Source organism: Nerophis ophidion, linkage group LG07 (genome assembly GCF_033978795.1).
Source record: "Nerophis ophidion isolate RoL-2023_Sa linkage group LG07, RoL_Noph_v1.0, whole genome shotgun sequence".
Taxonomy (NCBI): domain Eukaryota; kingdom Metazoa; phylum Chordata; class Actinopteri; order Syngnathiformes; family Syngnathidae; genus Nerophis; species Nerophis ophidion.
In genome coordinates this window covers 27,142,742-27,160,513 of record NC_084617.1, presented here as the reverse complement: position 1 = coordinate 27,160,513, position 17,772 = coordinate 27,142,742, and the positions used below count along the sequence as shown (strand labels likewise).

At 36.8% G+C, this 17,772-nt stretch overlaps 1 protein-coding gene across 1 annotated transcript in view; it reads left to right on the top strand.

Moving 5' to 3' along the window:
* cacna1ha (calcium channel, voltage-dependent, T type, alpha 1H subunit a) overlaps positions 1-17,772 on the top strand; it is a 174,708-nt gene that overhangs the window by 24,510 nt on the left and 132,426 nt on the right. The window contains exons 4-6 of the mRNA XM_061905837.1: positions 1,730-1,889; positions 8,510-8,819; positions 15,947-16,039. Of these exons, the coding sequence (XP_061761821.1) occupies positions 1,730-1,889; positions 8,510-8,819; positions 15,947-16,039 (563 nt within the window). The remainder of the gene's footprint in view (positions 1-1,729; positions 1,890-8,509; positions 8,820-15,946; positions 16,040-17,772) is intronic.

Here is a 17,772-nt window from a genome sequence, read left to right as displayed (position 1 = left end):
CGCAGTTAATCTGTAGCCTGCAAATAGTGCCCTAATCGTTAGCTGGCAGATGAAGTTGTTAATCACCAGGTGAACACTAGAGCTCTAATTTCCAATTATCCTTAATGCTAACGTGATTTTAATAATATAATGACTAATTTGGATTATCACTTAAATTTAAACCTTCAAGGTAAAGTGAGTTTGTGGGATCAGTGTTAATCCATATTTAAAGGCCTACTGAAATGAGATTTTCTCATTTAAACGGGGATAGCAGGTCCATTCTATGTGTCATACTTGATCATTTCGCGATGTTGCCATATTTTAGCTGAAATGATTTAGTAGAGAACATCGACGATAAAGTTCACAACTTTTGGTCGCTAACAGAAAAGCCCTGTCTTTACCGGAAGTCGCAGACGATGACGTCACCCGTTGATGGCTCCTCACATCCTCACATTGTTTTTAATGGGAGCCTCCAACTAAAGGAGCCCTTCGGACCGAGAAAACGACAATTTCCCCATTAAGTTGAGCGAGGATGAAAGATTCGTGTTTGAGGATATTTTAGCGACGGACTAGAAAAAAACAAAAGAAAAAAAAACGCAATTGCATTGGGACGGATTCAGAAGATTTTAGACACATTTACTTGGATAATTCTGGGGAATCCCTTATCTTTCTATTGTGTTGCTAGTGTTTTAGGGGGTTAAATAGTACCTGATAGTCGGAAGGGTGTGACCACGGGTGTCTTGAGGCCAGTGTCTGATGGAAGTCGACGGCAGCTGTATGGACGGCACAAGCTCCGCTGATCTCCGGTGAGTGGCGACTTTTTACCACAATTTTCTCACCGAAAACTGCTGGTTGACAAGTGGTCGGGATCCATGTTCGCTTGACCGTTCTGATCCATTGTAAAGTTTCAACTCCAGGAATTTTAAACAAGGAATCACCGTGTGTTTGTGTGGCTAAAGGCTAAAGTTTCCCAACTCCATCTTTCTACTTTGACTTCTCCATTATTAATTGAACAAATTGCAAAAGATTCAGCAACATAGATGTCCAAAATACTGTGTAATTATGCGGTTAAAGCAGACGACTTTTAGCTGCGTGTGTGGGCAGCGCTAATATTTCCTAACAGTCCGAGACGTCACGCGTACACGTCATCATTCCGTGACGTTTTCAACAGGACACTTTGCGGGAAATTTAAATTTGAAATTTAGCAAACTAAAAAGGCCGTATTGGCATGTGTTGCAATGTTAATATTTCATCATTGATATATAAACTATCAGACTGAGTGGTCGGTAGTAGTGGGTTTCAGTAGGCTTTTAAACACATTTGAATGTCCAATCAACTGGTACATGAAGTTATTTTAAACGGAGGCTATCTGTAGCCTGTCTAGTTTTTATTGTGTTGAGAAAAAGTTCCAAACGTAACTGTCGAAGCATGGGGATGAGGAACCATCTTTTGGAATGTTTACGATGAAAACACAATGCAGATTCAATTATACTTGGTACTATAGAACGTTTCCCACAAGTACAGTATAAATTGGTAAACATTTGAATTATTCAAATCCAAATATTGTTTTACAACCAGAACCTGTATAAAAATGAGTAAAAATAAGATAAGATAAGGAGTCATAAGTCCTAAACGTGTACTTGCTTCCATGTAGTCATGTAGTATTTTTTAGATGCTGTACTCATGTTCTGAAGTTATTAAAGCTTGTTAAAATTGTATCACTGACATATTTTGGTTTCTTGCCATCCAGGTATGAGAATCTTGGTGACGCTGCTGTTGGACACGCTTCCAATGCTGGGAAATGTCCTCCTCCTCTGCTTCTTTGTCTTTTTCATCTTCGGAATTGTTGGAGTGCAGCTGTGGGCGGGGCTACTGAGAAACCGCTGTTTTCTCCGAGAGGACATCAGCAAGTAAGTCATACTCTCTTTTCAATGTGAATTTTAAGTGAAAGTATCTCTTCTCCCTTCTCTGTTGTTAGTTTATATGCTCTCTATCCCCAAACTGAGCATACTCCCTCTCTCCCACTTTGTATTCAGTGTATAAAGAATAACATCTCTCTTCCTATTGCACACTCCTTACATACAAACCATGTTTCCAAATGAGTTGGGAAATTGTGTTGGATGTAAATATAAACAAAATACAATGATTTGCAAATCCTTTTCAACCCATATTCAGTTGAATATGCAACAAAGACAACATATCAGATGTTCAAATAATCATTAACTTTAAAATTTGATGCCAGCAACACGTGACAAAGAAGTTGGGAAAGGTGGCAATAAATACTGATAAAGTTGAGAAATGCTCATCAAAAACTTACAGTATTTGGAACATCCCACAGGTGTGCAGGCTAATTGGGAACATGTGGGTGCCATGATTGGGTATAAAAGCAGCTTCCATGAAATGCTAAGTAATTCACAAACAAGGATGGGGCGAGGGTCTCCAATTTGTAAGTAAATTGTCGAACAGTTTTAGAGAAACATTTCTCAACGAGCTATTGCAAGGAATTTAGGGATTTTACCACCTACGGTCCGTACAATTTTCAAAAGGTTCAGAGTATCTGGAGAAATCACTGCACGTAAGCGATGATATTACGGATCTTTGATCCCTCAGGCGGTACTGCATCAAAAACCGACATCATCGTGTGTAAAGGATATCACCACATGGGCTCAGGAACACTTCATTAAACCACTGTCAGTAAATTCAGCTTCACTGGGCCCGAGCTCATCTAAGATGGACTGATGCAAAGTGGAAAAGTGTTTTGTGGTCTGACGAGTCCACATTTCAAATTATATTTCGAAACTGTGGACGTGGTGTCCTCCGGAACAAAGAGGAAAACAACCATCCGGATTGTTATAGGTGCAAAGTTCAAAAGCCAGCATCTGTGATGGTATGGGGGTGTATAAGTGCCCAAGGCACGGGTAACTTACAAATCTGTGAAGGCACCATTAATGCTGAATGCTCCATACAGGTTTTGGAGCAACATATGTTGTCATACAAGCAACATTTTCATGGACACTCCTGCTTATTTCAGCAAAACAATGCCAAGCCATGTGTTACAACAGCGTGGTTTCGTAGTAAAGGAGTCCGGGTACTTTCCTGGTCCGCCTGCAGTCCAGACCTGTCTCCCATCGAAAATGTGTGGCGCAATATGAAGCGTAAAACACGACAGCGGAGATCCCGGACTGTTGAACGACTGAAGCTCTACATAAAACAAGAATGAAAAAGAATTCCACTTTCAACGCTTCAACAATTAGTTTCCTCAGTTCCCAAACATTTATTGAGTGTTGTGAAATAAAAGGTGATGTAACACAGTGGTGAACATGCCCTTTCCCAACTACTTTGGCACATGTTGCAGCCATGAAATTTTAAGTTAATTATTTGCAAAAAAAAACAAAGTTTATGAGTTTGAACATCAAAAAAATTGCCTTTGTAGCATATTCAACTGAATATGGGTTGAAAAGGATTTTGCAAATCATTGTATTCCGTTTATATCGACATCTAACCAAATTCCCAACTCATATGGAAACGGGGTTTGTATTTTGCTATGAATGTGAATTGCTCGAGCTTTACAAATAAATCTTAGAAAGACAATTTTGTTTGACTACTTGATCAGAACATTTACAATACAGTATCAGAATTGATGATACCATTTTTTTTTTTTTTTTTAAAACATCGGACAATTCAAAATGTTTAAACATGAGCTATCAAACAACTGAAATATTTATTCATGATTAATCACATTTTGGTTATAAATAACTCACAATTAATCCCGCTCAATCCCAAATTGAAAATGTTCTATCCCTAGAATGCACCAACTTCGACATCAATTTACATCAAACGGTGCCATATTATAAGTCTGATTCACTCATCCAGAAAAGTGTTAGCTTGATGCTAATTCAAATAGAATTGGCAATAGACAGGCTGCTTTTAGCATTCAGGATTTTTCATGGCAATTTTACCACCTTCAAATGTCGTATCGAAAATTACAACAAAGATGAATATTTCAATCAAACAACTAATGTGTAATAGGCACAATACTTGCAGTACAAACACTTTGTAGGGCGCAACCTAACACATTCAGGGGAAAAAGTTACTTTCTAGTTAAACAAACCATACATAGCCTATGTCTCGTAAGTTCAGTTCAGTTCAGTTTATTTTCAGTCTAACAAAAACATATTCAAACACAGATCACGATTCAAAAATGAATAACATAACTGAAACAGGCAGAAGCAAAAAAGCTTATATGCCCAACATAATTTTTTTTTACATTCAATTAAGTTACCTTTTCTAATAATTTTGTAATACAAAAAGAAATATAGTCATTCAGCATTTACATTTAAGTTGCCCTTTAACAAATAATACAAAAATATGTACTTACACACATGCACTTTTTTGTAAATAGATAAACATACATACCTTCTAAATACAACATTTAACCAAACAAACATACATTTCTAGTTCACATAACTTTTTAAAATACATTGTGACATGTTCTTTTTGAAATTAAATACTGAGTCACTCATTTTTATTTCTTTACCAACAGAATTCCACAAATTAACACCGAGAACAGATAAACATCTACGTTTAACAACTAGTCTTGCTTTTGGTAAAATAAACTTAGATTCATCTCTTAGATTGTATTTGCTGGTCTGTAGAGAGAAGTATTTTTGAATTCCTTCTGGAAGAGTATTTATTTTTGCTTTGAACATTATCTGTGTTATTTTATAATAAACAATATCTTGAAATTTCATAAGTTTTGATTTAACAAATAATGGATGGGTATGCTCATAATATACTGCTTTGTTTATTAGCCGTACAGCTTTTTTTTGCAGCAAAATAATATCATTAATTATGGTTTTAAAAGTGGTTCCCCAGAGTTCTACACAGTATGTCATGTATGGAAGTATCAAAGTATAATACATTGTTAACAAAGAATTATAATTAAGTAATTATTTAGTTTTATACAAAACACCAAGTGTTTTTGATATTTTTGTTTTTATATAATTTACATGTTGTCTCCATGATAATTTATAATCAATTACAACTCCCAAAAACTTAGTATCAAAGACACGCTCAATTTTACCTCCATTTATTTTAATATTTACTTCATTAGATACCTCAGTTTTGGTACCAAATATCATAAATTTAGTTTTAGCAATATTAAGTGATAATTTATTCATATCAAACCAGTTTTTAAGCACTGTCATTTCTTGTTCTATTTTTACCAAAAGTTCATTAAACATTTTTCCAGAACAACGAATGGTTGTATCATCAGCAAACATGAAAAATGTTACGAAACTTGATGCATCACAAAAATCATTAATGAAAATTGTAAATAACTTAGGACCAATTATAGAACCCTGAGGAATTCCACAAACTATATTTTTAAATCCAGATATTGTATTATCCACCTGAACACATTGTTTTCTATGTTCTCGATAGCTCTTGATCCAGGACAGAGCTGGCCCTCGAATGCCGTACTTATCCAACTTATTTATTAACTGTCTGTGGTCAATGGTATCGAAGGCCTTTTTTAAATCAATATAGATGGCTATTGTAAATTCATCATTATCCATAGCAGTACTAACCTCCTCTAGCATATGCATTACTGCATACGTAGTTGTTCGATTTTCCCTAAAACCATACTGCTGCTGCTTAAGCAAGGTGTTTTTTTCCAGAAAATTATTTAACTGTTTTGTAAAAAGCTTTTCTAAATTTTTTGAAAATTAAGTGAGTATTGAGATCGGTCTATAATTTTCCATAAGGTGCTTTTTTTCCGTTTTTAAAAACAGGAATAACCTTTGCTATCTTCATATCATCTGGGAAGTATCCACACTGGAATGATTGATTACATATGTGAGCCAATGGCTTAGCAATTAAATGAATACATTCTTTAATAATTACCATATCTATGTGATGTATGTCTGCAGATGTTTTACTTTTAAAGGCTCTTACTGTTTGAATTATATCCACTTCTGTTACTCCACTCAGAAACATTGATTGTAAATTAGGGTTTAAGTGAAACTGCATTTCAAATAAAAAATAAAGTAAAATAAACCAAAATATAACAATTGGACAGCACAGTTATAATACAATATGGGTTTTGATCCAATACCAAGTCGTTAGAGTGGCAGTATCGGTCATATCAATGCGAATATTTATGCTTTACATTTTCAAGGTCATTGAATGATGACATTTTTTTATCACAATTATAATCAGTCAAAAACACAGGATGGCGATGTAAAAATATCACTATTCACTTTTGTCACATACGAAATATGTATAATAAAATACTTAAACAAAAGCAAAAACTGTTTTTGTCTCTTATTACCAGGGTTTGTAAACAAAAACAAAAACAATAAACAAAACATTGATTATAAACACTGTAGTATCGTGATACTATACTTGGTATTATCATTGTCGACATCAGAATCACAGTTATTGGCCAAGTCTGTTTAACGCACAAGGAATATAAATAGACTGTGCTAAATGAAGAAAAACACAATTCTGGCTCTTAATACGGGGGTTTGTAAACAATAACAAAAACAACAAATAAAACATTGATTAACTCTAGTATTGCAATTTTGTACCTGGTGTCATCACTGTCGACATCAGAATCACAGTTACTGGCCAAGTGTATTTTACACACAAGGGATTTAATTAGCGCTCAACGAAGAAAAACACAATATTGGCTCTTTTTACCGGGGTATGGAAACAAACACAAAAACAACAAATAAAACTTTAATTTTCAAATACTGTAGTATCGCGATACTTTGTTTGGTATCATCACTGTAGACATCAGGATCACAGTTATTGGCCAAGTTTATTTTACACACAAGGGATTTAAATAGACTGTGCTAAATGGAGAAAAACACAATATTGGCTCCTATTACCGGGGTTTGCAAACAATAACAAAAACAAAAAATAAAACATTGATTTTTAACACTGTAGTATCGCGATACTATATTTGGTATCCTCACTGTTGACATCAGAATCAAAGTTATTAGCCAAGTTAATTTAACACACAAGGGATTTACAAATGTAAATAGACTGTGTTAAACGAAGAAAAACACAATTTTGGCTCTTATTACCCTAGTTTGGAAACAATACAATCAACAAATAAAACATTGATTTTAAACACTGTAATATTGCAACTATACTTGGTATCATCACTGTCGACATCAGAATCACAGTTATTGCCCAAGTCTGTTTAACACACAAGGCATTTAAATAGACTGTGCAAAACGAAAAACAACACAATAATGGCTCTTATTACTGGAGTTTGCAAGCAAAAACAAAAACAACAAATACAACTTTGATTTTAAACACTGTAGTATTGCGATACTATATTTGGTATCATCACTGTCGACGTCAGAATCATAGTTACCTGGCAAAGTGTGTTTAACACACAATGAATTTAAATAGTCTTTGCTAAACGAAGAACAACACAATATTGGCTCCTATTACCGGGGTTTGCAAACAATGACAAAAACAACAAATAAAACATTAATTTTTAACACTGTAGTATCGCGATACTATATTTGGTATCGTCACTGTCGACATCAGAATGAAAGTTATTGGCCAAGTTAATTTAACACACAAGGGATTTACAAACGTAAATAAACTGTGTTAAACGAAGAAAAACACAATTTTGGCTCATATTACCCTGGTTTGGAAATAATAAAAACAACAAATAAAACATTGATTTTAAACACTGTAATATTGCGATACTAAACTTGGTATCTTCACTGTCGACATCAGAATCAAAGTTATTGCCCAAGTCTGTTTAACACACAAGGCATTTAAATAGACTGTGCAAAACGAAAAACAACACAATAATGGCTCTTATTACCTGAGTTTGCAAGCAATTACAAAAACTACAAATACAACTTTGATTTTAAACACTGTAGTATCGCGATAATATATTTGGTATCCTCACTGTCGACATCAGAATCATAGTTACTGGCAAAGTGTGTTTAACACACAAGGAATTTAAATAGTCTGTGCTAAACGAAGAACAACACAATATTGGCTCCTATTACCGGGGTTTGCAAAAAATAACAAAAACAACAAATAAAACATTGATTTTAAGCACTATAATATTGCGATACTATACTTGGTATCATCACTGTCGATATCAGAATCACAGTTATAGACCAAGTATATTTGACACACAAGGGATTTAAATAGACTGTGCTAAACGAAGAAAAACACAATATTGGCTTTTATTACCGGGGTTTGGAAACAATAACAAAAACAACAAATAAAACATTGATTTAAACACTGTAGTATCGCAATACTATACTGTCGGCATCCCAATCAAAGTTATTGGTCAAGTCTGTTTCACAAACAAGGGATTTAAATAGACTGTGCTAAATGAAGAAAAACACAATATTGGCTTTTATTACCGGGGTTTGTAAACAATTACAAAAACAACAAATAAAACTTTGATTTTAAAGACTGTAGTATCGCGATACTATACTTGGTATCATCCCTGTGACAACAGAATGGTTTTTGTTCTCTTGTCCAGAATATACAACCTGTCCATCAGTCCCTACTACATGTCGGAGGACGGCGAAGACAGCCCCTTCATCTGCTCGGCAGCTCGCGAGAACGGGATGCTGCGGTGTCATGACCTCCCTCCCTCCGCGGAGGCCAAGGTTGAGTGTTCGCTGCCGGCGCCTCACCAGAGTCCGCCCCCTGCTGTGGGAGGGGCCAGCGTCAACGGGTGTGTTAATTGGAACCAGTATTACAACGTGTGTCGCCCGGGGGACTTCAACCCGCACAAAGGAGCTGTCAACTTTGACAACATCGGATATGCTTGGATTGCTATTTTCCAGGTAGGCCGACCTAAAAGTGCACGCTGGTACTTAGTTCTTAGAATATGTCAGTGTGTTACCTAGTTCCTAGAATATGCCAGGGTGTTACCTAGTTCTTAGAATATGCCAGGGTGTTACTTTCTGGAGCGTTCCTGACACTCAGCAAACTCAGTCAACACAACGTATCACATTAGTGTCTATACTTGGAACCATTATGTGGTTTTGTTTGTCTCTAAGAGGTATTGAATGACATAGACCAGGTGTCAAACTCAAGGCCCAGGGGCCTAAACCGACCAGCCACATCAATTTATGTGGCTTGCAACGTATTTAGTGTGGTCTGCTGCATTATTTAATGTGTTCTTCTACATCATTTGTCGTGGCCCAGCATGTTATTCAATGTGGTCTGCCACAGCATTTAGCATTGTCTACCACATCATTTAAAGTGGCTAACCATTTCATGTAATTTGGTCCACCAAGTCATTATATTTGGTCTGCTACGTCATTTAAAGTGGTCTTCCACATCATTTAGTTGGCCCAACATGTCATTCAACATGGGCTCCCACATTGTTTAATTGGCCTGCCATGTCATTCAGTTATGGCCTTCAACACAACACCATTTAACCTGGCGTGCGATGTCATTCAAGTGGCCCGCCACATCATTTAATTCAGTCTGCAACATCATTTAACATGCTTTTCCTCGTCATTTAAAATGGCCCGCCATGTCATGTTATGTGACCCGGCACATTATTCAATTTGATCCGCCACATAATTTAAATTTGGCCTGTTTTGTCATTTAAGGTGACCTGCTATGTCATTTAATGTGGCATTCCACATCATTCAATTTGGTCTGCTAAATCATGGAATGTGGTCTGCTATGTTATTTAATTTGACCCTCAATGTCATTCAACGTAGTCTGCCACTTGATTTTACATGGCCAGCATATTATTCAATATGGCCTGCTACATCGTATAACGTGGTCTGCTTAGTCATTTTACGTGATTTTCCACCTAATTGTATGTGGCTTGGCATGTTATTAATAGTCTGCTATGTCATTCAATGTGTCCTGCCACATGTTCTAATGTGGCCTGCCACATCATTCAATGCGGCATGTTATTCAATGTTGTCTGCTCCGTCATTTAAATTGGCCCGCCATATCATTCAACTTGGCCTGCCACATCTTTTAATATGGTCGGCGACATCATTCAAGGCAGTCCACCACATCATTCAAAGTGGCCCACCACATATTTTAATATGGTCTGCTCCATCATTCAATGTGGCCTGCCTTATCATTCAAAGTGCCCTGCCACGTATTTTAAGATGGTCTGCTACATCAATCTATGTGGTCCGCCACGCCATTCCAAGTCGGCTTTCAATTATTTTAAACTGGTCTGCTCCATCATTTAAAGTGGCCCGCCATATCTTTTAATATGGTCTTGTACATCATTTTATGTGGCATGCCACATATTTTAAATTGGTCTGCTACATCATTTTATGTGGTCCGCCTTGTCATTCTAAGTGGCATGCCACATCTTTAAAAGTGGTCTGCTTCATCATTTAATATGGTCCGCCACATCATTCAATCTGGCCTGTAAAAACTTTTAAATGACCTGCTACATCATTTTAAGTGGTCCGCCAAATCATTCCAAGTGGCCTGCCACATATTTTAACATGGTCCGTTTCATAATTTAATTTAGTCCACCACATCATTCAAAGTGGCCTGCCACATATTTTAATATGGTCTGCCACATATTTTAATATGGTCTGCTTTATCATTCAATGTGGTCCATCATGTAATTCAAAGTGGTCCGCCACATTATTCAAAATGGACTGCCACGACATTTAAGGTGGTCCCCCACATCTTTTCATTGAGTTTCCCACATTTTATGACGTTGTCATCCACATCCTTATTATGTGGCCTGACACATATTTTAACAAGGTCAGCTACATAATTTAATGTGGTCCACCACATCGTTCAAGGTGGCCTGCCAAATATTTTAAAATGGTCTGCTACATCATTTAATGTGGTCCTCAACATCATTCAACGTGGTCCTCTACATCTTTTCACGGAGTTTCCCACATTTCATAATGTGATCTGCCACTCATTATTATCATGGCCTGGTACATCTTTTTACATGGTCTGCTACATCATTTAAAGTGGCCTACGACAACTTTTATATGGCCTGCCGCATCATTTAACGTGGTCCGCCACACCAGTCCAATTGGCCTGCCACATATTTTAACATGGTCTGCTATATCATTTAATGTGGTCCACCACCTCATTCAAATTAGCCTGCCACAACATTTAAGTGGTCTTCTACATATTTTCACTTAGTTTCCCACTTTTTATAAGGTGGTTTGCCAATCATTATTAAGTGTCCTGCTGAATCTTTTAACATGGTCTGCTATACTGTATCATTTATTGTGGTCTGCCACTTCATTCAAAGTAACCTGCCACAACATTTAAGGTGGTCCCATTTACCTTTTCACGGAGTTTCCCACATTTTATAATGTTGTCTGCCACATCATTATTATGTGGCCTGCTACATCTTTTAACATGATGTACAACATCATTTGACGTGGTCCACCACATAATTCCAATTGGCCTGCCACATATTTTAACATTTTCTACTAAATCATTTAAAATGGTCGACCACATCATTCAATTTGGCCTGCCAGATATTTTAACGTGGTCTTCTACATATTTTCACTTAGTTTCCCACGTTTTATAAGGTGGTCTGCCAATCATTATTAAGTGTCCTGCTGCATCTTTTAACATGGTCTGCTATACTGTATCATTTATTGTGGTCTGCCACTTCATTCAAAGTGGCCTGCCACAACATTTAAGGTGGTCCTATACACCTTTTCACAGAGTTTCCCACGTTTTATAATGTTGTCTGCCACATCATTATTATGTGGCCTGCTACATCTTTTAACATGATCTACAACATCATTTGACGTGGTCCGCCACATAATTCCAAGTGGCCTGCCACATATTTTAACATTTTTTACAAAATCATTTAAAGTCGTCCGTCACGTTATCAAATTGGCTTGCCACATGTTTTAACACGGTCTGCTATATCATTTAATGTGGTTCGCAACATCATTCAAATGGCCTACCACGACATTTAAGGTGGTCCGCTACACCTTTTTACGGAGTTTCCCACATTTTGTAACGTGATCTGCCACATTATTATTAGGTCTTTCAACATGGTCTCCAACATCATTTGACGTGGTCCGCCACATCATTCCAGCTGGCCTGCCTCATATTTTAACATTTTCTACTAAATCATTTAAAGTGGTCCGCCACATTATCAAAGTGGCCTGCCACATATTTTACCACGGTCTGCTACATCATTTAATGTGGTCCGCAACATCATTCAAAGGGCCTACCACAACATTTAAGGTGGTCCTCTAAACTTTTTCACGGAGTTTCCCACATTTTATATCATGATCTGCCATGTTACTATTAGGTCTTTTAACATGGTCTGCAACATAATTTGATGTGGTCCGCCACATCATTCCAATTGGCCTGCCACATATTTTAACATTGTCTACTACATCATTTAATGTGGTCCGCCACGTCATTCAAAATGGCCTGACACATATTTTACCATTTTCTACTAAATCATTTAAAGTGGTCCGCCACGTTATCAATGTGGCCTGCCACATATTTTAACACAGTTTGCTACATCATTTAAAGTGGTCCGCAACATCATTCAAAATGGCCTGCCACATATTTTAAAATGTTCTACTAATTCATTTAAAGTGGTCCACCACGTTATCAATGTGGCCTGCCACATATTTTAATACGGTCTGCTACATCATTTAAAGTGGTCCGCCACATTATCACTTTGGCCTGCCACATATTTTAACACGGTCTGCTATATCATTTAATGTGGTTCGCAACATCATTCAATTGGCCTGCCACATATTTCAACACGGTCTGATACATCATTTAAAGTGGTCCGCCACATCATTCCAACTGGCCTGCCACATATTTTAACATTTTCTACAAAATCATTTAAAGTGGTCCGCCACGTTATCAAAGTTGCCTGCCACATATTTTAACAGTCTGCTACATCATTTAATGTGGTCCACAACATCATTCGAGTGGCCTGCAACAACATTTAAGGTGGTCCGCTACACCTCTTCACGGAGTTTCCCACATTTTATAACGTGATCTGCCACATCATTATTTTGTGGCATGCTACATCTTTTAACATGATCTACAACATCATTTGATGTGGTCCGCCACATCATTCCAACAGGCCTGCCTCATATTTTAACATTTTTTACTAAATCATTTAAAGTGGTCCGCCACGTTATCAAAGTGGCCTGCCACATGTTTTAACACGGTCTGCTACATCATTTAATGTGGTCCCCAACATCATTCAAGTGGCCTACCACAACATTTAAGGTGGTCCTACACCTTTTCACAGAGTTTCCCACATTTTATAACGTGATCTGCCACATTATTATTAAGTCTTTTAACATGGTCTGCAACATCATTTAATGTGGTCCACCACATCATTCAAATTGGCCTTTCACATATTTTAATATGGTCTGCTACATCATTGAATGTGGTCCACAACATCATTCAAGTGGCCTGCAACAACATTTAAGGTGGTCCGCTACACCTCTTCACGGAGTTTCCCACATTTTATAACGTGATCTACCACATCATTATTTTGTGGCATGCTACATCTTTTAACATGATCTACAACATCATTTGATGTGGTCCGCCACATCATTCCAACAGGCCTGCCTCATATTTTAACATTTTTTACTAAATCATTTAAAGTGGTCCGCCACGTTATCAAAGTGGCCTGCCACATATTTTAACACGGTCTGCTACATCATTTAATGTGGTCCCCAACATCATTCAAGTGGCCTACCACAACATTTAAGGTGGTCCTACACCTTTTCACAGAGTTTCCCACATTTTATAACGTGATCTGCCACATTATTATTAAGTCTTTTAACATGGTCTGCAACATCATTTAATGTGGTCCGCCACATCATTCAAATTGGCCTTTCACATATTTTAGTATGATCTGCTACATCATTTAATGTGGTCCGCAACATCATTCAAGTGGCCCTCCACAGTATTTAGGTGCTCCTCTACATCTTATCATGTAGTTTCCCAAGTTTTCTAACAGGGTCTGCCACATCATTATTATGTGGCCTGTCAAATCAATCAATGTGGCCTGGCATGTCATTTAGTTTGGCCCTCTGAGGGCACCCCTGACTAAAAAGGAGAAAGGGGCAGCAGAATTTGAAATGAGATGCTCGTTATTCACTGGCTGTAGTTTTTAGTTCATTCAGTCGGAATCATGAAAAATTAACAACATGAATTGAAGATTGTAGTTTTGGAAAAATACTTTTGTTGGTGGCTCCAAAGTCTGTTCATTAGGACGCCATGTCGAACATAACCGATCCTCCTGTCAGATTGCATTATTATTGTCTGAAGTAATACTGTCAGTCCATCAAATAATTTATTTGAAGTTTTAATGTTGCATGGCATAAAAAAAAAACAACAACACAATGAGGCACATAAAAAGCTCTCTTTGTGTTGTTGCTCTCCTCCTTTTTACGACTTTTAGGGGCGGGATTTGAATAAACGGCCAGCAAATCCTCATTTCTGATTGTCTATTTGAAATGTCTACTGTGTTGTTGTTGATGTTCTTCCTCTTCTTTTGCCTTTTTTACTTCTTTTTCCTTTTCTTATTTTTCTTCTTTTTTTCGTATTTGGTGTCCTTTTCCTCCATTTTCTTCTATTTGTTCTCGTTTTTTATTGTGTTTTTCTTCATTTTCTTTTTCTTCTTCTTAATCTTGTACTTCTTCTTTTGTCTTCTTAATGTTCTTCTTTTCTTTCATTTATTCTTTTTTCCTCTCTTTTTCCTTTTCCTCTTTTTGTTTTTCTTCTTTTCTTTTTCAATTATTTGTTTCTATTAATTTTCTTTTTGTTTTTCATGTTTCTGTGCTCCTTCTTGTTTTTCTTGTAGTTCTTCTTTTTCTTCATGTATTTTCTTTTGTTTCTTCTTGTTTTTTTCTTTTGCTTCTCTGTCGTCTTTTCTTTTCATTTTTTTGTTAATTTTCTTTTTCTTTTTATTCTCTTTGTGCTCCTTGTTTTTCTTTTGTGTCTTGTTCTTTTCCTTCATTTGTTAATATTTTTATTCTTTTTGTTGTTCTACTTCTATATTTAAATTGTTTTATTTTCTTAATTTTATTTGAATTGTTCTTGTTTTTTATGCTTTTTTTTGTTTGGCTTCTTCTTTTACTTCTTTTCCTTTATGTTTTCCTTCATGTTCTTTTTGTCCTTTTTTTTCTTTTTTTTGTGTTTTTTTTTCCCTTTGTGTTTTTATTTTTTTCTTCATTCCAATCTTTGTTTTCTTCTTGTTCGTTTTCATTTACTTGTTTTTTCCTTCTTCTTCCTGTTCTTTTTTATTTTTCTTCATGTTGTTTTTCACCCTCATTTTCCTCTTTTTGTTCTTGTATATTTTCTTCATGTTTTTTTTATTTTGCTTTTCTTCTTTTTGTTTTTTATGTTTTTCTTCTTTTTATTTTTATTTGTTTTCTTTTACTTTTAGTTGTTTGCTTCTTCCCCTTCTTGTTTTTGGTCTTTTAGTTTATTGTCTTGTTCTTCTTGTAGTCGTTTTTGTTATGCTTCTTCTTTTTCTTGTTCTTCCACCTTTTTTATGGGGGGGCCAAATCCAGAAAACAAAACAATAATTTCCATTTTACCAAAGTTTTTGTCTGAGCTCACGTCCTAAGGAGAAGTCTAGCGAGTCTAATCTTGTCTTAAACGACATTATTTCCTACAACATCTTTCTGTTAATACACCTGTATTGGCGTGTCACAAAAATTTCATAAATTAAATCAAGATCTGCTGTTTTTTGTGTTATTAATAGACAAGGTCTAGAAAAACATGGAAGAAATGATGACACAGCTCCACTAAGGAGCTTTGTCAGTTCTTTGGCGTACACACACACACACACACACACACGCACACGCACATGCACACGCACACACTAGCACATAAAGAATTTGGTTATTTGTAACATGGCTGGCAGAAACAATAGATTGTTTTAAGCTTGCAGGTGTGCACTTCCTGGTAATAAATGACTCACCCTCTCCTCTCTCCACAGGTCATCACGCTGGAAGGATGGGTGGATATCATGTACTATGTCATGGATGCTCATTCCTTCTACAATTTTGTATATTTTATACTGCTCATTATTGTAAGTAACATGCCATCTTGTTTCTTTTCACCACCTTGCCCTCAGATTATATCAGTCAGACAAAATTATATCTAAATGACACGGGTGTCCCAATACTTTTTCACCTTCCATACCATGCCCACTATTAGGAGCCTTATGTGTTGGCCGATACTGACATTGATTTGGTACGATATCAACAGGAATCACACACACATTATTTATTATTACACACTCCGCAGGATTGTTTGTATCGCACATGATATCTCACAAGTAAACAATCTATGGCACTGCTTGTATTGCACATAATATCACACACACAAGTAAAGACACTGCGGGGCTGACTGCTCGTATCACACATGATATCACACACAGGTAAAAACTGCGGGACTGCTTATATCTTACAATATATCACACATAAGTAAACTTTGCGCGACTGCTCGTATGATATCACACACAAGTAAACACTCAGCGGCACTACTTGTATCTAACTTGCTATCACACACAAGTAGACACTCTGCGGAACTGCTTGTATCGCATATATATCACACACAAGAAAAATTGCGGGACTGCTTGTATCGCACATGATATCACACACAAGTAAACATTCTGTGGTGCTGCTTGTATCACACATAATGTCACACACAAAAACACTCTGCGGGACTGCTTTTATTGTGTGTGATATCACACACAAGTAAACACTCTGCGGTACTGCTTGTATCGCACATGATATCACACACAAGTAAACACTCTGCGGGACTGCACGTATCGCAGATGATATCACACACAAGTAAACACTCTGCTAAACTGCTTGTATCGCAGATGATATCACACACAAGTAAACACTGTGCGGCACTGCTCTTATTGCACATGATATCACACACAAATAAACACTCTGCGAGACTGCTCTTATTGCACATGGTATCACACACAAGTAAACACTCTGCGAGACTGCACGTATAGCACATGATATCACACATAAGTAAAACTTCTGCACGGCTGCTTGTATCGCTCTTTTTAGATGCAACACGCTATCAAATGATACTAGCTGACATCAGACTTATATCTGATATCACCATCGGAGCAGGACAGCCTGTTTGATGGATATAGAATGCATTTAGCTCTCTTTCAGACAGCAGACACAAACATTGCACTCCACACTTACAGAAGCACATGTTTGTTTGATACCACTCAGCGCGGTATCGCTCTGCAGTGTTGCAGTTTGAATTTCTTGCCAATTTGCATACATTTGACACGTCCTCCCCTGGAAGATGTGCTTTGTTCACCTGCATCTCAGCTCCCTGTAAAGACCCGAAATAACCCCGTTTTTTCCAAACGGCGCCGCAAGCATGGCCGCCGTCTGCTGTCGTGTATATGATGTCGTCCTTATTGCGCTTTCAAAGATTTAAGTCCTATTTTTCAGTCCGTCATTTGATGTAAAAGCTTGTTTTATGCGTTTGGAGAATAGAGGGACACAAATTCGAGGGGAAATGAGGCTGCTTTAAGGAAACGGTGGGGAGAGGGGAGGGTCAAAGTAATGATGAATTATAGAAAAAGTCTGACAAAATAGTTTAAAAATGACGAAATTATTAACACATATGTCACATTAGCATTTTGATTGATGATCCAAATAACCCGTTTAATCAATTCACCCATGTCATGATTTATGACGTTATCATGTCACTATGATAATAAATGTCGGCCTCGTTATCATCATTTGCTACCTCCGCCGCTAGTATCTTAATTAAATAGTGACT